This window comes from Pipra filicauda, unplaced genomic scaffold (assembly GCF_003945595.2).
Source record: "Pipra filicauda isolate LSUMZ 115617 unplaced genomic scaffold, ASM394559v2 scaffold13_size5146498_pilon, whole genome shotgun sequence".
Classification (NCBI taxonomy): Eukaryota; Metazoa; Chordata; class Aves; order Passeriformes; family Pipridae; genus Pipra; species Pipra filicauda.
Genome location: NW_024103874.1, coordinates 3,623,007 through 3,646,912, shown reverse-complemented (window position 1 = coordinate 3,646,912; position 23,906 = coordinate 3,623,007). Strand labels below are relative to the sequence as shown.

At 38.8% G+C, this 23,906-nt stretch overlaps 1 protein-coding gene across 2 annotated transcripts in view; it reads left to right on the top strand.

The window, feature by feature from the left end:
• The window catches only part of TAF4 (TATA-box binding protein associated factor 4), a 36,377-nt gene extending 13,085 nt beyond the window's left edge, over nucleotides 1–23,292 (top strand). The window contains exons 3-16 of one of the 2 annotated variants that reach the window (XM_027710678.2): nucleotides 7,775–7,941; nucleotides 8,674–8,793; nucleotides 10,464–10,583; nucleotides 11,318–11,440; nucleotides 12,091–12,180; nucleotides 13,276–13,530; nucleotides 13,715–13,859; nucleotides 14,373–14,487; nucleotides 15,132–15,301; nucleotides 15,936–16,066; nucleotides 16,689–16,814; nucleotides 18,210–18,266; nucleotides 18,351–18,470; nucleotides 22,050–23,292. In XM_027710678.2, coding sequence (XP_027566479.2) covers nucleotides 7,775–7,941; nucleotides 8,674–8,793; nucleotides 10,464–10,583; nucleotides 11,318–11,440; nucleotides 12,091–12,180; nucleotides 13,276–13,530; nucleotides 13,715–13,859; nucleotides 14,373–14,487; nucleotides 15,132–15,301; nucleotides 15,936–16,066; nucleotides 16,689–16,814; nucleotides 18,210–18,266; nucleotides 18,351–18,470; nucleotides 22,050–22,217 — 1,907 coding nt within the window. In that variant the 3' untranslated portion in view covers nucleotides 22,218–23,292. Of the gene's footprint in view, nucleotides 1–7,774; nucleotides 7,942–8,673; nucleotides 8,794–10,463; nucleotides 10,584–11,317; nucleotides 11,441–12,090; nucleotides 12,181–13,275; nucleotides 13,531–13,714; nucleotides 13,860–14,372; nucleotides 14,488–15,131; nucleotides 15,305–15,935; nucleotides 16,067–16,688; nucleotides 16,815–18,209; nucleotides 18,267–18,350; nucleotides 18,471–22,049 lie in introns of those variants that run through there. The other variant, XM_039378532.1, reaches the window with a different exon arrangement.
• The last annotated feature ends 614 nt before the right edge of the window (nucleotides 23,293–23,906 follow it).

Sequence of the window (23,906 nt, the reverse complement as noted above, 5' to 3'; positions counted from 1 at the left end):
TAACAGAGCGCTCTGGTGTTTTGGCTTTGTATGCTTGACTAGAAAGGAATGTTAACACACTTTCAAGGAATATAGCTTTCCAGAGAAGTCAGAATAGTTTCAAATCACATTGTTGTTGAAGCGTTTGTCAATCGTTGCTATATAAATTGATGTATTTCCCAGAACAATTCTTACACACCTTTTCAACTGAGCAGGTAAGATTTTTTCCATGTGGGATCACTGTTAAATTCAGTGACTTTTTGGCACTCCAGCATGACGTTATTCCTTTAACCATATTCTTAGACAACCTGTGAATCAATACTTTACAAATGATTCACTTCTTTACCTTTTAGACAGTACAATTGAGTTCTGTAATTTGAAACTGAGTTCTTACATAGTAAGAGTAAGCGAAAGCTGTGTGTGCAGGTTGGGCGTGTGCAGAAAGGGGTGATGGCAAACAGTGGAGTGCTGTAGTAAACTGATGCTGTACTAAAACTTTTAGGCATTGGATCTGGGTAGAATTTTACTTTATTCCAGAGTGGCAGGAGTTGAAAAGTAAATCAAGTTAGGTGCTTTTGTAGTTCTTGTCCAAAACTCTGTGCTGTGCCAGTCTTCACTATGTGTAATGTTTACTGCCTGTTGGGAGAGACTCCAAGTGTTTTGTGTTAGAGATGTTCTGAAGCAACCCCTGACAGTCATGGCATGTTTTTTCATGCTAAGTTGTAGCTCACCTTCAGCACAGCAGGTGCCTTTCAGATGTGTGGGCACAGTGTGCACTGTGTGCTCAGTGCAGCTGTGCAGAACCTCATCTGCATGGCTTTGGGGTGCCCATTCCTCTGAAACAAGCTGTGAGGGAATCTGGTACACACTCTCAGGTTGCTCCAGTGTGCTGGACAGCTCTAGCTCTGCTGGCAGTTTTATGGCCTGCAGACCTGCAGCTGAGCAGGGAACATATCTGCTGCTAACTCGTGTTTGTACAGCCTGACCTCGTCGTGCCAGCACAGGGGAGGCACTTCTGGAGCAGCTCAAGTCACACATAGTGTTCATTTTGAGCTGGCTGGTTTGCAGGACCTGATACCTGCACTGTGGAGACTTCTCTGTCAGCACTGTGGTTATCCTTGTGGAGCTGAGATGCCTTTATAGAAGTCACAAAACAACCACGTTTGATGAAACTCGAGAGCTTGGATCTCTGATGGTGTCAAAAGCTTCAGCAAGCTCAAGTAAAAGCTTTTTCTGGATTTCTTGTGCAGCACAGGTCACCTGAGGTTCTAAGCACCTAAACTTAAGCCAGAGCACCTAATGCAGCTGGTGCACACCTCTCATGGGGTGTGAAATAGTGTGTCTTCAGTGACATCTAATCCACAGCTGTGTTACCATTTACAGTTCTGTGGTACTCATCTTGATTTGTAATCCCTGTTTCTCAGGAGCTGGTGTATAGATTGTCCTTCATGAGCTGCTACACATGTGCTGGTTACAGATGCTGCTTTTTGACACATGCAAATAATTGTAAGTGTGCTAGAAGTTGTCTGGTGTTAGGAAAGATTCCCTTAATTACCCAGGTTTTCATGGAGCTGCAGTGGACCAGCAGACTTCAATAGGTTCTTTCTGCTTTTCCTGGCCTTTCATTCCTGTAGAGTTAGAACTTTCCCAGGTGGGTCAGTTACTGTGAGAGAAGGAATAGTTGGACAGCGTTGATGTCAGTACCAGGTTATCCATTTCCTTTTCTGGAATAAGGGACATACATCACTTCTGCTAAAGCTGTTCCTGTAGTTTGTACAGGCAGCTGTCTTTTTCTCCAGCTCTCTACGGTATTCCAACTTTTTTGTATTGGAAAAATCGTAGAAACTTTGTGCTTTTATAAAACTTCTTTCATCTCATGGTCCCTGTTTTACCTGGTCCAACCACCTGCAGAGCCTGGACTCATCCCCTTTGCTTTAGATGGTTTTTGTGGTGTGTATGGCAACAACTTGCATAACCTTACAGACATTTGCTTTCCGTTTTGTTGCAACAGAATCTCTTCTGACAGTTCCGTAGGGATACTCTCATAAAGCTTTCTCCTGCTAATATGGCACAGCCCACATAGGATTACTGTCAGAATTTTCTGCCATGTCAAATGTTTGCAGCATCTTGCCACAAATGAGTGTGCGCTTGAGAGCTTAAGGCCCAAATGCTTTGACGTGGAGATAACCTCATAGTGAACTTCCCTGGCAAATCTAGTTAGGATTTGAAGATTTGTCAGATGTCAGCGGACTGTATGATCAATAACTTTATTTTCTAGAGGTGTTTGTAAGGACTTTGATTTCCTACACCAGAAGCATCAATCCTCTAGTTATTCTTTCAGGCTTGGACATTCTTTCTGAACACCAGCATGTGTGTGTATTGATTCTTTGCTGCCTAACCTGACCCTAGCTGTTTTTTCTTGGGAAATAAAGTTCAGTTACCTTTCTACTTTTAAGAAGAGAATTTCCTCAGGAGACTGGAAAAGGATATTCTCCATGCACTTTCAAGATCATACACCCATTAATTCTTCTGTCATGTCTCAGCAACTGAAAAAAACAACCTATTAAAAGTCTAGGTTCTTAGTAATAGTTCTGAATTGATCTGGATTAGACCATGAGCTACACTGTGGGTAATGAGCAAAATCTGTAAGCTTGAACCTTCTGTTCTTCTGTTCAGTGTCTGCATTAGGAAGAGAGATGTTGTCCCTTGGGATCTGATAGGATCCTGTCTAGGGTTTGTATTTCACAGATAGGCAGAAGTTTTGTCCTTGCACACTGGTACGAGACAAGCATGGGCACACCTTTTTGTGGTCCTCTTGTTACGTGCCTGCTAACTGTAGGTGAAGTCCTTCAGCGTGTCACCTGTGGTATGGATGCAGTCCCTGAGACATGGAGCATTTGTCCTGAGAGGTGACACCCAGATACTCCTGCTGGTATGGCAGTGAGAGGGGACAGTCTGCTGGACTGGGGATTGCCTCAGAACATTGATCTGAAGGTGCCTGCTATACTTGCAGCAAGTTTTAACTCTCTCCTTGAGAAGTCCAGCTCCTATACATATTATTAATTAAGATTTACCAGCAAAAACTGGTAACAAAACAGGAAACTTGCGTGGGTTTTTTTCTTTTTGGATGTAGAGGTTCTCTAGCAAGAAAGTCTTGGGAATTACACAGATAATCAGAGTGGTCTGCAAAGGCTACAAAATATTTTATTAGTCTTCTTTATTATTCTGTTTTATTTTTTTCTTTAGTCTTTGCTAAGCCAAGCCATGTTTCAAAGAAATAAGGAAGAGGGAGACATTTGAAAAAAGCCTGGTTTGTGTTTTTCTGACATGTCCTATGGCCAGAGCTCTTCACTTTTGATTCCAGTGCGTAATTTCACAAGTTTTATTAATTTAAAAAAAAACAAAAAACACCAACAAAGAAACAAACCCCCAAAGCACAGCACTTTGTAAATGGCAATGCCGATAGCAAATGGAAACACAAATAAGCAAGAGGCAAAGACGACACTGTGGAATCATGCAGCTACATCCTATAATAATGACATTTTCCCTTCCAAACACTCTGGTAAACAGGAGAGATCTGGGAAGGTCTCCACAACAAGAACACGTGGGATGACCATTGTACTGGTCAAGAGCACAAGTCCCTTTGGCTTAAGGAGCAATCCAACTCAGTTTTGTTAATCCTTCATTTGGAGCCATGATGAATTGTTTAATTCAAACTAAAATATGAGCCTCTTTCAGGATTCTCTTAAGCCTCTGACTTCTAACAAAAATGGTAATTAATTTTAATTTTAATTAGTTTTTTAATGAGAGACTTGGAAAGAATGCTTGAATATTTGCATTTTTAATATTGAATATGATTTTAGAGTACACGTGATCAGACTGTCTAGGAAAAATAAGGCAGAGAGATATTTAAAATGAACAAGTTTTATTGTCACCTTTTTCTAATTGAACATTTCCAATTATCTTTATTAGCTGTTTGAGCTTAAATAGTAATTTATCCATTTGTGGAACAAACCCCTGGATGATAAACTTGAAACAGAAAGATCTTTTTCATCCTTTTTCATCCTACTTTAAATATGTTGCTAAATTTAATTGAAACAGTGAGATACCTTATAAAATACTAGCTATCTACTAGTACCTGGTGGTCAGTTCTGACCTGGTTCCTTCAGCATTTCCAGCCTTATGCACTGGAGTTTGAGGTTATGATACTCACCTCTATTTAAATATTTAAAATATAAGTTTTGGAACACAGGAGAAAGAAATTTGTTTTTCTACACGTTTGTCTGTCAGCCCTTCTTCTGTTCTACTGCCACAAATGGATCAACTGAGATTCACGTATGGATGGAGAGAGGGGGCTGTTACAGTCCTACACTGACGTTGTTTAGAAGGAGGAGATAAATGGGACTTTCTTTTTAATTCTTAATCGAGTTAGCACCAATGAGCCTTCTGAACTTCACTGAAAATCCACTTAGTGCCAGCCTGGGTGTAGTTTTGGGTTAGTGAGTTCCTTTTTTAGCTAATTGGGTTGGAAAAGAGTCTGTAGTTGGGCTGGGGGGAGAGAAGCTGAGAGAGCAGCTCCACCTCCCTTTGTAAAGAATTCTCAACAAGGCTTGAGGGGCGTTATGTGTTTGTTCAGTCAAAACTTACTTGCCTGCAGACTGTAGTACTGGTGAATTGCTGCACAGAAATTTCAGTAACCAAGTTCATCACAATCTGAATTTTTACACCTTGTCCGAAATCACTCATACACCAACATTCCAAGCAGGTAAAATGTCTCATATCCTCATACCATGATTAAAGTTTATGCAAGACTAGTCAGATATTAGTAATTGTCTTTATGTTTGTATATAGCCCAGTGTGTGTGCACAGGAATTTATCAGGGGTAGACCCTGAGATAATGACACCTTAGAAACTCTCTAAGTTGAAAATAACTGTGTATCAAATTTGAATGGGAATGAAAGAACTGTTCAAATGTAGCTTTGTATGAGTTACTTTTTTATTATGACTTCAATACTTGATGGAAAGTTCAGACTTCCCATAGTTAGAAATCTAGCAGGGTAGTACTTAAAGTCAGGGTTTGAATTACAAATGATTGTTTTATCTGTCTGCTGCCAAAAATTGAACTTTCTTGATATGTTTTCTAAAGCTCACATTACTGTGCTTTTCAACTGTCTGTTTGAGCAGTTGTGCTATGTTAATGTGTAGGCATGTTCTAATTTTGCATGTAGCTCAGGGAGAATATTTCATTGTTCAGACGTTGTGCTTGCACTCTATGGGTATCCAGCCTTCATTTTGTGGTTATTTCCCCTCTTTGCTCTCTTCTCATTCATATTTTGGGGAGAAAACCAGTTAGTTGACAGGACTGCTGTGCCGAAGGGTAATTGTGATGTTGCAGGGCATTAGTGGGGGGTGCACACCCGTTCCTGAGACTGATGTGTGTGTTGAACTGGAGACAGGAGCAGTTATCATAGAGCTCTGATGCTATAAAAGTTTCTCATGTGCAGGTGAGGGGTTTTAACTTGGTGCTTTCAAATAATTTTAGTCACATTTCACTGGGAGAGAAGTTCAAAAAACAATCCCCTCTTCCCAAACTACAGTTAGTGTCTCTTATGTTGCTTCTGTAAGGGAAAAATATATAGCTTTAAAGGATTTGTATGGTACATTAACCTTAGAATATCCTAGGGAACCCCAAAAATGGTGAGTTTTAAGAAAAAGAGTTTTCTGTGGGATGTCAGTATAATTCTGTGATGTTTAAGGACTTGATGAAGGCACAGTCATAGGTAGTTGCATTGGGCCTTTTCCATTGCTAGAAACTAAATAGTACCCAACAAGCCTTAATATTTGATGTTGACTTGAAAATAGCTCCTCTAATCAGATTTTCACTGTACTGATGTTTTCAGTTATAACAGTATTGAAGATTTCCATTGATTCAGTGTTTATCTGCTTCAGCTGATTATTATGAGGAATGACAAAAATGGGCAATGTGAGTTCATTTCCCAGGATTTTGTTTGCACATTGGAAGAGGATGGCAGGTTCTGTTTGTGCAGGAATGAGCTTGATGTAGTAGTAGGTCACTCTTTAGTCTTTAAAATGTTGAATTTCTCTTTTTTTTTTGTCAGTAGCCCCCTCCCTGTAGCATGAGGCTGATTGAGATAAAGTAGTGATGGTTCTGATGAGCAGCTGACAGGATCAAGCTCTGTGTTCACTATTAAGGCTTTTAAGGTTCTCATAAGCTGTGGTGATGGTGTGTGTGCCCTTGCTGTTTTAAGGAAAATACTTCTTCTTACATAAGTTACAGGAGAAAATACATTACTGTTTGGAATGGCTTGGAAAATAGTTTTTTGGACTTGACAGCTGAACAAAGAGCATTTATTTCTGTAGTCTGCAAGACTATAAATAAGTTCCTCCCCCCCTTTCCTACAGAAAACCAGTCTGAGAATATTTGTTTCTAGATGTAACTCTTGTCCGTAGCACATTGTGGGTCCCTCCTTAACATTTCTAATTAAGTTGCAATAGAAAATCACCTTATGGATGTAAACTAGTTTAATGTCTCTATATGACTGCTTCATTAAAAGAGAGTTAATGCAGAGAATGTATGGAAAAATTAGGGGCAAATCAACTAAGGCTTTTTTTTTGGACGCATTTTTATAGAAATAAGTATATGGATTTTTGTAGTTTAACTTTCAAACAGTCCAAGAAAACTGTTTGAGGCATTGTCTGTAAACATTTTGGCACTTCACCTGAATAGAAAAGCAAATAAAAGCTTGACTCTTTTGAAGTAGTCATGCTCTGCGATGGCATAGACCAGATCTCCAGATATTGTTGGGGAGCGTGTGTAGGCTTTTGATTCACTGAACAACACTTCAGAAAAACTTTCTGATTTCAGTAGTGCCTCTTGATTTTCATGGTGAAGGTTCCTCCTGTAGTTGCTCACAAAAGCCAACTAACTGAGTGCCCAGTTTGTTTCCTTAGGTGGCTTTTTCAGAGCTGATGAGGTCTGAGGCTCTCCTGGGCTGACTGAGGCGTGAGGAATGAAGGAGCTCTTGGAAAACAGTTCATGTTGTCCAGATCCTGTTTGTACCTTCAAGGAAGAGAGAATCTCATCTGAAAATCTGCCTGTTAAAAGCTGTTTCCCTCCAGCTGCCCAGTGGGGTTAAGTGTATTGATCTGAGTGACTGAGCAGGGAATGACGGCCTCATTTCCCTCTCTGTTTTATTTTTCTTTTGGGGTGTAACATGGCACAATGCAGCCTGTTGCTGATGCACGTGAGACAGATTATGATTTTATAGCCACTTTCATTACTGAATTGGTTATGGGAAATTAATTTAGAACTTAGACAATTGTGTTCCTGTTGATGCTAAAGCTTATGTTTGATTATTTTTCTTCCCCTCTTAACAGGAATCTTGCCTAATGGCAGGATTTTCTTTTATTTGTAGTGTTTCATAAAACAAATTTCTTAGTAAAGAGCAGGTAGGATTTTTACATGTTGCTAATTTTAATGTTGAGTCACATGGAATATTTTTTGTTGGGGCAAATACACCTCACTGTGTTCTGATGCACAATATACTGAGCATTTAGACAGAGAAGGAGTATTTCTGATATTAAGCTATTCTACACAAAATGTCATACTGCAGCCGGGTATTTTGATTTTATTCTAAACCTCTTTTGTGAGTTGCTTAGTCCTTCAGCAGGACATTAATTCCATATGCATCCAACTTGGATAAAAAGATCAGAAAAAGATGTTCTTTCATGTTTGGAAAGGATGTGTGTTGCTTGACCAATATCTGTTTTCCAGGCATGGTCCTTGTGCGCAGTGAGAACGGGCAGTTGCTGATGATCCCCCAACAAGCCTTGGCACAGATGCAAGCACAGGCACACGCCCAGTCCCAGCCTCAGAATACTCTGACTCCTCGTCCTGCTACACCGACCAGTGCACCCCCAGTGCAGATATCGACAGTGCAGGTCAGCTCAGTGATTTGTAGGGCTAAAAACTGTAAGATCTATTTTCTTTCAGTGAAGAATACGCCAAAAAGTAAGGAAGGTATGGTGTTAGGGATTGAAGAAACCATAGATCTAACTGGGGCTATACAGGCTTTTCATAGATTCATAGAATGGTTTGGGTTGGAAGGGACCTTAAAGCTCATCTCATTCCAGCTCCCCTACCACTAGACCAGGTTGCTCCAAGCCCTATCCAGCCTGGCCTTGAACACTTCAGGGATGGGGAGTCCACTTCTCTGGGCAGCCTGTGCCAGTGCCTCACCACCCTTATAGTAAAGAATTTATTCCTAATATCTACTCTAAATCTACTTTCCACATGGTAAAGGTGATGTATTTTGGTCCTAATTCTGTTACAGCTTGGCTGTTACTCATCAAAAATATTTTTACCTATCTGGATCTCATTAAGTTTAAAATTTTGATACAGAGAAGACCTCATATGGTTAATGTGTACAACTCTTTTCCCCAGAGAAAATGTAAGACTAAAAGAAAAATGTGGATATGGGTATATATACACTGAGATTTTGACAGGTGCATTAGGTTCAAGTCTAAAATTCCTTCTCACAGTTTTCTAGTGGTTTCGATGCATTCTTTGGTATCTGTAGCAATATTAACTGTCCAGGGACAAAATACTAGATAAGGTAGAGGATATTTAACTACGGGCACTGATGTATTTGGTTTTTTTTTTCTCTTCCCCAGGCTCCAGGAACACCCATTATTGCACGACAGGTGACACCAACTACTATTATCAAGCAAGTGTCTCAGGCTCAAACAACAGTGCAACCCACGACAACGCTACAGCGTCCCCCGGTTGTGCAAGTGAGTGTGTAGGAAAGTAATGTATAAATGAGGCTGCCAGACAGACAGGAAATGCAGTCGCTAAGTGCAGGGAAGAAATGCCTCCTGGATTATCCTTTCTAAAACACTGGCAGCTCTCAATGTATATTTAGGATGTATGGGTATAATTTTTTATGTCTGTGTTATTATTATTTCATATTATACCGATATGCATCTCTGTTTAAAGGTATCCTGTTAGTAGTTTGTATCGCCACAGAGCCGACTAAAACAAAATACCTTTATGTCTTCTGCCTCAAGAAACTGACAGGAATTCCCTTTGGATTTGGAGCTGTGGTGTTATTCCTATGATGGATCTGCAGTCCTCTGAATTCTGCAGCAAAATTTACAATTGCAAAGACAACTGCACTGGCAGCCTTCTCTTCCCCAAGCCTTCTTCCTCTCACACAGGTCTCTTCTTTGGTCTGTGTCCTTCTAGAGACTGATAACTGAAGGACAGGCAGTGGTGTCAGTCTGGGCTGTCCTCTCATAGTCTGGCCTCTGGTAATCATGGGCTTACCTGGAAATGTTTTTTGAGAGATGGTGGCGTGAGTTTAAAAAACAGTGCAAGAGTGTGAAATTCTCCACATGGCTTCCAGGCAGCACTGATACAATATGATTGCTGTCGCCTAATCTGTCTCATTGTGCTTTCTTCATCCTTTGAGTAGACAGGATTAGAGAGTTTTAATTTAAAACATGCAGGTTTTGCTATGCATCCAGTTAACCTTTTTTCCCTCAGAGAGCCTTTGCCTGTGCCCGTGATCTTTCCAGATCTAAGAGTTAATTTACCTAACTGAGTCCCCTTAATTTGCACTGCTGTTATACTGGACAAAAAAAAATAAAGATCATTCCATCTGCATATTTTATGCTGTAATGAGCACACCATGGACTTCGTTTATCCTGATTTCAAAAAAATGAGACAAATGAAACCCTTGTCTCCTTCAGTTTCTCTCAAAATACCAATGAAAGTTAGCTTTGGCAGCACTGGGGCCTCTTTTCTTGTGCACCTTTATATAAAGAGCAAGTTTACAAATGATTTGTTAAAATTCTGAGTGTCAGCTGTAACTTGATAGGAATTGCTGTCCCGGGGTTGTTGTTAATAATTAGACTGTGTTGGAAGTCCATGAATGAGCTGTGTACGTGAGAAGTTCTTGTTTACAATGGTGATTCTTTAGAGGTGATGTTCCTGCTTTGAGCTGCCGATCTGTCTACAAAACTAGACAGTGTTTTGTCCCATTGTTCATCACAAAGACCTCGAGAAGATCCGAGCTTTTGTCATAGTACCTTTTTAGAAATTCCTCCCTTTGGAAGTGGCATTTAACAAAACAGGTAGAAAAAGCTATTGCATTCACAGGAATTCAGCACTCGTTTAAGCTGTGTTTTTAAACCACAGTGGCTGAAGATATATTTATGGTATTTTATTCAGTGACCAAAAATCGCGCAATTTTTCAACTTTTGGGATTCCTGTTTGGAATGTGTTTAGTGCCATCTGGTGGCTCTTTCTGTTCACTGCAACCGATCACACAGTAACTTATTTATAGTAGCTGAGAAAGGTGTTCTACTGTCCCAGAGCTCGTTTTCTGTTTTGATGACTCAGGAAAACAGCTTTTTGATATCTTTCAAGTAAAATAATCTTGTGTTTGTATTCTCTGCAGCCTCAGATTGTTCTGGGTGGTACTGCACAAACAACCACGCTGGGCACAGCAACAGCTGTACAAACTGGAACTCCTCAGAGAACAGTGCAAGGAACAACGGCCACCTCCACTGCTGCCACAGTAAGACACTGCTAAATTTAACATCTCTTTGTTTATTCACATATACATATGTGCATGTATGTATGTATATATATACACACAAAAATGTAAATACAGAGAGAGTGGAGAGCAGTGATGATGCAGGAATTCTGTGAGCCATTGGTGTTGAAAAAGTAAACTTTAGTAGAACCATATAACTAAAACCTGTGGATACAGGTCTCTTAAATTTTGAAAAGTGTCAAAGTATTAATTTTTATTTCTGTAACAGTTTTAAAGCACTCATTTTTTTAAAACATGTTTGATGTATTTTATAGAACAGTGAATCGTTCAGTGCTGCAGAGTAGAATCAGTATGACAAGGGATAAGAAGTTGGCACTGATTCATTCAAGCTCCATGTTTCCAGGACTGCAGAACAGGGAGAATCCACGCACTGTGAAAGAAAAGCTTTGCTATTTGTTGTCCTGCTAAAACACTTATTTTCTCATACACAATGTGCCATTATTAAAATCACTGGCATTTCCTAACTTCATGAAGAATCATACTTTCTTACATTTTGATAACAAAAATGTACAATACATAGATATATATGAAGCAAAATCATAATTTCAATCTGGTTATATCTTAATCTTTGAGGAACATAAATCTGTAAATAATAGTCTGCAGTTATGAACTTTATTTCTCAAAGTATATGGTCAGATCACATATGAAAGAGTTTATCTTCATTTCCCTGTTTCCCTTCTACTCTTCCTCCTAAGGAAACTATGGAAAATGTGAAGAAATGCAAAAACTTCCTGTCCACATTAATAAAACTGGCATCATCTGGAAAACAGTCTTCAGAGACTGCGGCCAATGTGAAAGAATTAGTACAGAACCTGCTGGTAAGAAAAGTTGAAAAGTATCTGGGCAAATTCAGACTCAAAACGGAGTCTGAATTATTTTTCTTCAGAGGAGGAAGTTTATAAAATCTGAGATAAATTAACTTTGCTTCTTCTGAATTAAAATAGATGCATAAATTTTTCATTGAGTTTGTAAATGAGATATTACTGCTTATATTCATGCCTGAGAACATGAATTAAATTGAACTGTAATGTGAATAGTGGCTCTTTAAATTCTACATTTTGATAAAATGGTGAATAAAAAGATTTATTATGTACTCGAGACAAGACACTACAGCCAGTGCAATAACTGACTGTACAAAATCACAGTTTTTTAGAAAAAAAAATTTAATGTTATATGATTCAAATGTAAAGCCTTGATATAGTTAATATTTATAGAATGAGTACTCGTATTACTTAGCCTCATTGTTAGCAACCTTTAGTGTAAGGTAGAGCTGTATATTCCAGATGTTATGTGATAACCAGAGGTCTGTAGGTCTTCCTAGTTGGAATTCATAGTAAAATTAGTTACTACCATAAAGCTATTCGTGACTAAAAATAGTGAAGGATTATAAAGCCACTTATTTCCAATAAATTGTTACCTTTTTTTTTTTGTATTGAATGTTTGTTCATTTGGTTTTTCTGTTTTAAAGGATGGAAAAATTGAACCAGAAGATTTTACCAGTAGGCTGTACAGAGAACTTAATTCTTCACCTCAACCTTACCTTGTGCCTTTCCTGAAGGTAACTTGTATGCACTGCTTTTCTTTATTTCTGTGCTTACGTATCAGCAGCAATGAACAGAAGCACATCCTTTACCAGTGTAGATAGAATTCCAAAATGATGTAAAGGGAAGTTTTAAATGGTGCCTGATTTGACTTTTGCTCCCTTAAAAAGTATTTTTACCTCTGAGTTCCAAGAGTTTGTTGGTGTGATTCTTTGGCACAGTCAGTAAGTAATGTAATTTCTACCAGTGTCACATCGCAGCTCTTTTGAGAAATCTGAAAGGTTTTCTTTCTCTGACTTAGACCAGCAAACGTATGAATTGATTTATTATTCTCTTTTTAGTCCTGGAAAGAAAACAAGGGATTGAATTATACAGAAAACTGTACCTTCTGGGCAAATCTTTTCCCTGGGCTATATAACTCTTTGTACGGATAAGCCAGGAATTTACCACCTCTTAATAATAAATCACATTTGTCTTAAATTTTGTAGTAATTGGACACATCTCAAATTAGTGTTTATTCCAAAACATTTACCATCAGAAAATCATAGAAAGTACGACAGCATTGAATAGTAAGAGTGGAACTGCTTAACTAATGTATGATTAAGGGATATAGTTGTAGGTGTGTGTTGACATTTCTGGGTTCTTAAATGCTTGTTCAACCTTGAGCTGTTCCTGAGGATAAAAATTGTTGCCATAAGAAAACAGCTAATTTAAGAATCCAGTAAAACACTGTGGTCTCTGAGCTATTCTGAAATCCTCCTTGGTGTTCCAGTATGTCTTTTAAGCCTTTACATGTAGCTGGGAACGTGTGGAGCAGCACAGTCAAGGAGGGCAGCATGGGCTTGGGTTGTTAAGTATGTACCAGGGTTCCAGGTAGGCTGCATAACCTAGATGCCCTTGATATCCAAAAGGCATTGTCCCTCTGTCCTGCTTATGAAATGTGAGCAGCCTGGTATTCCTGCCTGCTCACTTGCCATCTTTTCTCAGGTGCACACGGACCGATCCAACAGATTGAAATGAAACGCAGTGTTTTTCTCCAATTCATATTTCCTTGTGTGAGGACTAAAAAAAAAAAAAAAACCAACGAAATTCTTTCCTTTCCTCTCTTCCAGAGGAGTTTACCTGCCTTGAGACAGTTAACACCAGACTCTGCAGCTTTCATTCAGCAGAGCCAGCAGCAGCAGCCGACGACGCAGGCGACGATAGCCACGATCCCGTCAGCGGCGGCCGTGCTGCTCAGCTCCACGCAGCAGCGCTCGGCGGGGAAGGCGACTGCCACTGTCACAAGCACCCTCCAGCAACCTGTCATCAGCCTCACTCAGCCCACACAAGTTGGTGTTAGTAAACAAGGCCAGACCACGCCACTGGTACGTGAGCTGAAGTGCAGCCTGGAGTGGTTTAGCTCAAAGATCTTTGAGCTCTTCAGAGAAACTAGCTACTAGGAAAAAAAGTGTAGTTTAAAATCCGTCTTGATTAAAGTGCTGTTAGGGTTTGTTCTTCCCACTTGATTGTCGGATTATTTACAGTGCTTTTTTTCCTTGTTACTTGCAGGTTATCCAACAGTCTCAGAAAGCAGGGGCATTGATAAGGCCCCCCCAAGTAACGTTGACACAGACACCCATGGTAGCATTGCGGCAGCCACACAGTCGTATTATGCTCACAACTCCTCAAATTCAACTGAATCAACTTCAGACAGGTAAGAGGTCAAGATACCTGGTAAATGCCCTATTTGATGGCATTACCTGAAGTGTAGTTTTGGGATTGCTTGTCCAGAGAAGTTGGCATCCCATCCCTGGAAGTGTTCAAGGCCAAGTTGAATGAGGCTGGGAGCAACCTGGTCTAGTGGAAGGTGTCAAGGCCCTGAAACTAGATGATCTTTAAGGTCTCTTCCAACCCAAACCATTCTGTGATTCTATGAATGTCAGTTCTTAAATGCCCTGGAGCTGCGTGATGGCTTTTGTACTACTGCTAAAATCTTCAGTGTGTAGTGCCGTAGTGGCTGGGGATACACATTCCTCAGGGCATTATTTACAGTCAGAAATGGTTGTGGGTGCTGGAATTGTGTGGGAGGGTCCTGCTTTTTAGATGAAATGCTGTCAGAAGCTATTGAGGTAAAGTCTTTGTACCAGATCTATTGCCATAACTACCTGTGAGTGGCTTGTAAATCCGAACTCTTACTGATGTAGTACAAATCTTGTCTGTCTTGCAGTACCTGTGGTAAAACCAGCAGTATTACCTGGAAACAAAGCTATTGCCACTGTTTCAACACAAGTAGCTGCTGCTCAGAAGAATAAACTGAAAGAACCTGGGGGAGGCTCTTTTAGGTGAGGCACTGGATGTTTGTGCTTGTGCTGCCTGGGCAGCTGAACTCTGGGCCTTTCCTGGGTGCTGCAGTGGTGCTGAATCCAACTGGGGAAACTCACAGTAACCTAGAGGTGGATATTCTGAGGGCAGGTTTGCTTCTTCATTAAAGACTTCAACAGACAATGCTGGACATATTTGTGCCAGACTGGTTTTAGCATTTAGCTGGCACTAAACCTCATAAACAATTCCTGCCCAGACAAGCTAATGGAATTCATTCCTTCGCTTCTCTCAGCTCTGCTTGAATTATTTGGATGTACAACCTGTCTAAGTGATGAGGGCAGATTATTATTGTTTTGTGGTAGTGATTTGTCTGGTCTCTTGTTTCTTAAGGTGTTGAAACAATTCATAAGAAGGGATCTTGAAAAAGCAGGAACTACAAAATTAGTGCTCTTTGAAATGAAAGGAGTAATTTCTCATTTGCAATTAAATTAGTTTTATCATGTAAGAAAAGCAAATCAAATGCAAAAATAAAAATATTCTGATTTTGTGGAGTTGCTCAGGAATTGTGGAATTCATTCTGTGCAGCTGTGATATTGTAGCAGTGTGCACAGATAGGCACTAAATATTATAATACAGTATTATAATAAGCTTTCCTTTCTTTAAGGGATGATGATGACATTAATGATGTTGCATCAATGGCTGGAGTCAACCTGTCAGAAGAAAGTGCTCGGATATTGGCAACAAACTCTGAGCTGGTGGGCACATTAACAAGGTCCTGTAAAGATGAAACCTTCCTTTTCCCAGCACCTTTACAAAGAAGGATATTAGAAATAGGTATGTTGTTTTATCTTGAACATTAATAAAACAAATTTTACTACTCTTGGGTTTAATTCAAAGCATTTTCCATGGAAATTGATTTGAATGGTTTAAAGCTGGAGTTGTTACCTTCTGATATTTTCTGGTATATTCCGATGCTTGTGGGCAATCACTTGGCTTATGTAAGTAGAATCATGTCAAGAGGTAGCAAACCTACAGAATTGTCTTCTAAAGTGGTGGCAATCACCACAAAACTACTTGACCTGGTTAAAATTCTGACTGTATAAATTGATACAGTGTAACAAACATGACAAATGAAATAAACTCAGAAACACTTTTATCATGTTTACTTAGTAATTTAGAGTTGATGGTGAAACAAAAAGCAGTCTGCAATTATTTGTTATACTGTAATATTTGCTAATATATAGTAACTTTATGTTAACAAATGTTAAGCATTTGTTAATGTACAGTAACTTTTGTTAAACTAGTGTAAATTTTCACATGTATGCCATTTTCTATTTGATGCTTGTCTGAGCAATACTCAAAAGCATTATTTTGAAAAAGGCATTTGAATTTCCATGACTGAGAATGACCTCACGTTTAGTTCTGTTGTAACATATTTATTTACAACTGACTTCTGTCCTGATTGTAGGTAAAAAACATGGAATAACAGAAATCCATCCTGATGTAGTTAGCTACGTATCGCATGCTACACAACAAAGACTACAAAACCTCGTGGAAAAGTTATCAGAGACTGCTCAACAAAGGAATATTTCTTACAAGGTAACTGTATTTAATTGCACAAACAAAGTGACAAAATTGCACGAATTCAGCAGGCTGTCATGCTGTCTGTAATGCAGGAGTTCAGGTGTTGTTTATTCTCTTTGACTGATTCATCTACCATTAAGTTATTAATACACATGGGTGACTAGAACTTTTCAACTTGCATATACAAAATGGTTTTAAGACAAATGCTGAGAAACTGTGCCCCTCCCCTTTATTCATTATGTCAAATGTTTAGAGTCTGAGTGATTGTACAGTCAGACAGATAAAAGCACTACTTTGAATTCTCAAGGGACTGTTATGTGACAGATGTGTGTTCTTAATAGATGCAAATGCCTGAGCAGCGTTTAAAAAAGCCACACAGCTCTGTGAAATATGTCTGAGAGGTTAAAGCTGTGATGATATTAGTTTAGAAGTCAAAATCTGATGATTCATGGACTAGAACAAAACGCTTTTAAGAGTTCTAGCTGGTTTGACTGGTGTAAATATACACCTGCTATTTGTCTGAAAAGGACACCGTGAACACTGGAGCTTTGAATGTATATGTTCTCCCCCAGTACAGTACAAGTTAACAGCTTTGTTTTTAAGAAAGTAATGAGGAACATATTTGCTGTATTTTCAGGATGATGAAAGATACGAACAAGCAAGTGACGTTCGGGCACAGCTCAAGTTCTTTGAACAGCTTGATCAAATAGAAAAGCAGCGTAAAGATGAACAAGAAAGGGAAATTTTAATGCGCGCGGCAAAGGCAAGTGCTTGGATTTCACACGTGGTCGCAAAGTGTCATTTTTGACATCAAAACAGCAGAGTTTCTTTTCCTTCTAAAACACTTGCAGCGAAGGGAAAGACTAATCTTCAAAGATGGGACTTGATGAATGTGTTCTTAACTAGAACTGTTTTGCTTTTTGTGGTAAAGCACATGAAACAGCTTCTTTACCAGTCCCATTGCATGGTCCCCAATTAAAGTAGGCCTTAAAAGTTAGTTTTTCCATTTTGCATTGTGAAAAAGATGAATTTATAGCTTGGTACTCTTAAATGCAATAGAGAGGTTATAGGTGTTTTGGAGACTAGAAATAGAACTCAGAAAGATTTTTACAAGTTGGAGAAATACAATAAATAAGAAGCAGTTGATGTAGACATTAAGCTGTGGGTTTTACTCAGTGAATATAGAATGAATATGATTAGATAAGAGCGCCCTAGAATAATTCACAAAACAACCTAAGGCTTCTGTTGATTTCATGATCCAGTATGAATCGATAATGTCAAAATTCAAATTTATTTTGTTGTTTGTCTAAAGAATGGGTGGGATTAACAAGGGTCAGGATTTGATAGGACAAGAGGAAATGGCCTCAAGTTGCGTCAGAGGAGGTTTAGATTGGATATTGGGAACAGTTTCATCACCGAAGGGGTTGTCAAGCCCTGGAACAGGCTGCCCAGGGCAGTGGTTGAGTCACCATCCCTGAAGTATTTAAAAAACATGTGCATGTGCCACTTGGGGACATGGTTTAGTGGTGGGCTTGGCAGTGCTGGGGAAACGGCTGGACTTGATGTTCTTACAGGTCTTTTCTAACCTAAGCAATTCAGTGATTCTAAAAGTGACACACACAAGGAATTGCAGGTGCCCAGTGAAATGGGCAGTTGCTGATGTAAATGGTCTGTGGGTCAGTCAGCTGCAGTTTGTTCACACAGGAGCCTGACTTGTATGTGTAGGTGTAGCAGAAAGATCTATTCTGAATAAGTGCATAATTACACAGCAAGGGGAAGAATTTTTCCAAAAAGTACAGGTCTTATTCCTCTTTTCATATGCAAAGTGTCTGTACCCAGATCTGTGTAATTTGTCTCTTGTAATGGTTTTGTTTAAGGTATGAATGCCTGGCTATTCCTTTGCTATCTTTAACAAAGCAGAAAAAGGGGGTGCTTTTTAAAAAAAACATAAGAAACAGGAAAACTTCTTTAAATTTTTAAAAATTGCTTTCCCCTGTTGCCCTCTCAGGGAGTGGTAGGTATTCCTCCCTTCCTGCTGGAGTTTAGGGAAAGCTTTCATATGCTGTGTAAAACTTACAACCTTCAACTACTTACGTAACTGAATTAATTTTTCTTTCTTTTCCTCCAACCATTTCATGTTCATCCTTTGTCAACACAGTCTCGATCTCGACAAGAAGATCCAGAACAGCTTAGGTTGAAACAGAAGGCCAAGGAGGTGAGTGTTCACCTTAACAGGAACTTTTATTTAGAAAATTGAAAGGAAAGTAACGAACTGTTCTTGTTCTGGCAAATGATGCAGATGCAGCAGCAGGAGCTCGCCCAGATGAGGCAGAGGGACGCCAACCTGACTGCGTTAGCTGCCATCGGCCCCAGGAAGAAAAGGAAAGTAGACTCACCGGGATCTGGATCAGGGACAGAGGTACAGTATCGTGGTCATTTCTGGTTTTGCTGCCTCTGTGCAAACCTCTCTGTTCAGAGCTTTTTCCCGAGTTTGTGGAAGCTCCCTGAGCAGCACAAGTGTATTTTGAGTTCAGATTTGCTCACTCCAAGGCTGGGATTGGTTTTTAGCATCTGCGAAGTGGCATCGGGAATAAAATCTGAGTAGTCACAAGTCTCTGTGTTTTGGACCTCCATAGTTTTTGGGAAGATGTTTTTATGGTTGTAGCCAATCTAACTAAGAGTGCAGAGTAATGCTGCTGAGGTAGGTGGGGTGATAGAATTGAATCAACTGCTAAGTTTTGACAGCAGAACTTCAAGTTGTAGAACTTGCCTAATTTCTTTCTTCAGCAGTTGAGTTGCCTTAGTTTTAGTGTCTTCACAGCAGATCAGTTTGACCACTTCCATCTGATTATGGTGGTCTTGCATATCCTTGGTGTATTGTACTGTTGAATCTGGCTTTTCAAACATTTCTCTGCAGGTTCAATATCAGAATGCTCAGTGTCTGATTCGTTTAATATTAATTTACATTCTGGCAGAGGACTACCTACTGTATTTCTAAACAAATGAATAAACATGAAATGATATAAAATTGCTTTCTGCGTGAGACATTCGATGTGGGATTTCTCCACTGTTTAAAAAGAACAAAATCTTCTTGAAAATTGTCATTTGTTGGGCCAAAAGCTCTCTTCCTAATTTGAGAATTTTTCCCTGTGGGGCTTTTTGCCTGATGGCAAGTGACAGGATAGTAATAGTTTAATAATTCTGTTTATTATTCCTTGAGCATTCTGAATTTCCAGTGCTACGGCATTTATATTGTAGAAAAGCCTCAAAAGAGTTTACCTTGGTTTATGCTGAATTTCTAGAAGCAATAATTTACATGTGCTTGATATAAAATGTTAGGGAACAATCTGAATACTAGTAAATGTTATTTTTGTTTGTAAAGAAATCAAGCCTCTTGAGCATCTTTTAAAGTAATTTTAAGTTTTGAAATATCCTAAAGTGTCTGTGACTGATAATAAGACTTATTTTTATATAAGCTGACAAATAACTGTATTAAAGGTTTATAAATGTGGTTTAAAATTATGAAAATTGCCGAATGGGGCACTTTACAAAGATAGATGTGTACACAAATGAAGTTGTCTCAGAGGAATATGCTGAAGTACCTCATGCAGAGTTAATGTTGGCATTGCTTCCTCCTGCATGCTCAGCTGTGCCACCTTAATGGTCTGTTAATGTCACTTAGGTTATGGGATGTATTTTACATCTACTGTGAACACTTGTTTGTATTTCATCTAAATCTGACTAATTTAGTTATCCTGGATTAATCACTTACTGGTTAACCAATTAACTACAGGTTCCCTGGAAATCTAATCTTTTTGTCTGTTTAATTAAGAACCAGCTGCCTTTGATCTGATACTCACAGCTGTGCTTTTGCTGCTGTGTCACTTGACATTTTTAAATTGGGCTCCACTTGTCACCATTTGTATGCAGTTTGTGGTTAAGGCATATTACAAGAAGTGTGGAAAATAAGGTTTGTCATTACTTAGGCACAGATTTGTAAATGCAAGCTTTTGATGTCTAGGAATACTGAATCTTAATTACATGTAAAATCACTTCTAAGTAGTAGTTGCACTGTTTTGTTTCCAAATTCAACAAATCAGTTTGCTGTCAGTTTTAGTTTTATGTCCCTGTGATTTTACTGGAAGTTACCAAAAAGCTTCTTAACTTACTCCATGCCTTGTAGGAGTACCATAGTCTTCAAAGACTCCTCAAATTTTACTTTTGCATTTAAAGTATAATGGTCTACAGAATAAAATCAGGCTTGAGTTTCAACTAAAGGATATTTGAAAACCAAAAATAAACCCCTTACAGCCATTCTTTCTATTGTCCAGTAATCATATGTATGGATTTGAGAAAATCTAGTTAGCATCCACTGCTCTCCTGCATCTTCTAATTTCCATTGAAGTTGGTGGAAATTAGGGACCTAAGTTGTGCAGGTGCCTTAAAATATCCCTTTGAACATCCAGCCTTTAAGCAGTTCTCAGTACAGGATTTTGGTGATTTGATGTTTCCTGGGCCAACAGGTAACTTGCTTGAGAATCAAAACTCTGACTTCACTACTGGCAGTGTGGTGAAGCAACTTCACCTGCACTGAACACAGTGTTCTGCTAACCTAGAGTGATCATTTCCAGTGCAAGTTTAGGTTGGTTTCCTAATAATTTACACTGATCCTAAATACATTATTTTCACATGTTAAGTGTGAGCCTCAGCACCTGATTCACATGGCACATGCATTAATCTAAATTTTGACTTTTTTAAGTCTGGGGTATTCTTGTTCAGAAAAGTTTTTAAAATTATCTGAGCTCTCAGGCAGATAAATCTTTTCTTAGTAGTGGAGTGTGTTTAGACCTGTTAGTCACTGTGTCAAAGGTCCATTAAAAAAAAAAGAAAAGGGAAAATCATTCTAGTTAATTAAATTGGAGGGAAAAAAGAACCTATACACGAGCCACAGAACTGTAACCTGTTCCCAAAAGAATCCATTACGTAGGTGTAAATAACCCGTCAGCAACAGGCGGCTGCCCGAAATATTCCCGGTTTTAAAATTGAGGGAAAAGCCTGGATTTCGGTCTGCGCGCGCCACCTGCCGGTCCCTGGGCGGTACTGCAGCCTGAGCCGGGAGCGGCAGTCCCTGATCCCTGTCCTTGCCGGGCCGCTCCTTCCCTGCCCTTCCTGCTCCTTAGTTTTAGACAAGAGTTGCATTAATCACACGTATCCTATCAGAACTGTGTTTTCTGCAAGTGAGATTACCTTGGAGTTGGCCCCAGCAGACTTGCTTTACACCTCACTTGCGTGACACAGAGTGCATCCGAAGAGCTGAAGGATGGGGGTATCTCTAAAGATAGCAAACAGTTTTTTTCCTTCTGTTTTTTTCTCCTTTTTTTAAGTGACAAATATAATAATATACTACTTGTTTATCTTGCCACTTTGTGTGGGAAACTGCCAGTGTGTAGCAGAGGGATGAGTGATGCTGAGTGATGGAGAAGCATTCAGACATCATTAGAGAATGTCAGGGAAGTTACTTCTAAATATAGTCCCGAGCTTGGTTACAGCTGTTGTCACCAAAAGGAGAGCTCATGGCACCCTGCCATGGAGACTGGGGGGGATCTAGGACATTACTCAAGGCCTCCCAGTCCAGGGAATAGGACTCTTCCCCAGGTCATCCAGAACTCCAGGGCTGCCCTTGGGATCTCTATGCTGGTGTTGTGAAGAATTCTGTCCCTTTTGTTTGGGTTGGTTGTTGGGATTGCCTGTCCTTAGTGCCTTCCTGAAAATACAAGCTGTGCTTTGTGTTGGTTTTTTCTTGTCTGTATTAAATATCACCGAAAACTTCTAATTGTTCAACTGTTGTTTATAAATAAGAATTAAATAGAAAATCTCTAATCTGGTAGCATAAAACTTCCTGTACGTAGTCACTGAGTTCTTACCTCACACATTTTCTCTGAAAAGTTTTGGAATACCTGGGAGCATGGACTGATTTCCTTGTTCTTCTCACTTCCAGGGATCTGGTTCAAGTGCAGCAGTCCCAGGCAGCTCTGGAGTTGGAACAACCAGACAGTTTACGCGACAAAGGATAACGCGGGTGAACCTCAGGGACCTCATATTTTGTTTAGAAAATGAGCGAGAGACAAGCCATTCACTATTGCTATACAAAGCATTCCTTAAGTAAAATGGAAAAGATCAAGGTATTTTTGACGGAGAGACGCCTGAGGACATTTTTTAATATATTTGCAAATTACGCCTTTTTGTAACAAGCAAATGGGATATTGTTTAAAAAACAACCACCTCTTTACATGGAACAGTTTTATATTCCTGTTTATAAATAAACTCTTCAGTATGAGAGAAATACATTTCTGTAACAGTGAGGATACTTACAAGGCCTGTGGATACTATAAAAGGACAATTAAATTTTAACTCATCTCTTGATTGAGTGGCCTTCTTGCCAAACAAGCCATATATAAAGACTGATGGAATCGTTTAGCAAATAACTAGCTACCCTTTGTCAGCCCTGTAGCAGTTTCAACATTAATTGTTCATTTTAGTTCAGTTTTATTCAACTAAATCCATGATATAGGCATATGTCTACAGCAGATGACCTCATTTCATTTAGCTTTTTTTTTTTTTTTTTAAAACAGTCAGTTAGCAAAGCAAACTGATTTTTAAAGAATATTTATCTTTCCCCAAAATGCTCAAAATCTAGAGGGATATACAGTTAATTTTAAACATAACCTCAATTTTAATCACATTATTGCTTATTAGAGGCCCTGAAATCCCATAAAGGAGGGTTACTTCTGAATGTTATAGCAGCATCTGTAAAAATGCATTTTATTTGCTATAGTTTGTAAAGCTGTAAAGTTAAAAAAGGAAAAAAAGGAAAAAAAGAGAAACCTTTTCAGCATAAATATATTTTACTTGCACTGTGTTTTTTAGCTAAAGTGAAAGCTTAGATTAAATAAAATCAAAAGTTGAGAGGAATCATCAAAAGACTGTTTCTCAGTGTGAATCAAGTGTCGAAAAATGGTTGGTGTATTTTGTCAGTAATTGTACATAATTTTTGGCACATAACATAAAAATGGCTATGTAAACTATAATTATTTTGCTAAAAGACTGTATGCAAGCTGTGGGCCTACTTTAAAGATGTCCAGAGCAAAGTCCCTTCTTTGTACCTATTTTTTTATTACAAATATACTAATTGGTTCTTTATATTTTCAGAGGTTATTGTATTAAATTGTCTATTGATAGTACTTTTATGACTGTAAATACTTTGGCTTTCTTTGTGTGAACTCTCATGGTAGAATTTAACTCTCTTGCGTGTAAACTGAATGCTGATCAGTATTTTTATCAACACCTGACAACTGTTACACCCCTTTTATTTTGTCTTTTAGGAAATCCTGTCTTTCCATTTTTTTTTCATGTAAATTTTGCACAGTTACTTGTTCATATGTAAATATTTTACTTTCAAAAATGAAGTTTTTAATTGCTATTGTTTTATATAGGATTGAAAGAAAATTAACTCCTTTATTAAAAACAAATTTATCTGTATTTGCTAATGTATTTTTCTCTCTAAATCTTTTCTCCACTTGGATTTATTTTTCTTGGTAAAGTAAAAGATGAGTCTACCTGAGGGGATGCTGTTTCCTAAAGATGCACTTTGGGGTGTTTTTATATTGCTTTGTTTTGTCAGTGTTTTGGAGGTATGTGACTTCATGAATCTTGACATTTAATTGCTGTCTTAAGGGTCTTGGGCTGAGATCAGTGGATAGTGGGTTTGGTTGTTTTTTAAGCAGGGAAGGTGTCTGAAGAGATCTGAAATATTTGGGGTTTGTCTAGCGAAGGTTTAATAAAACACCCTCTCCTT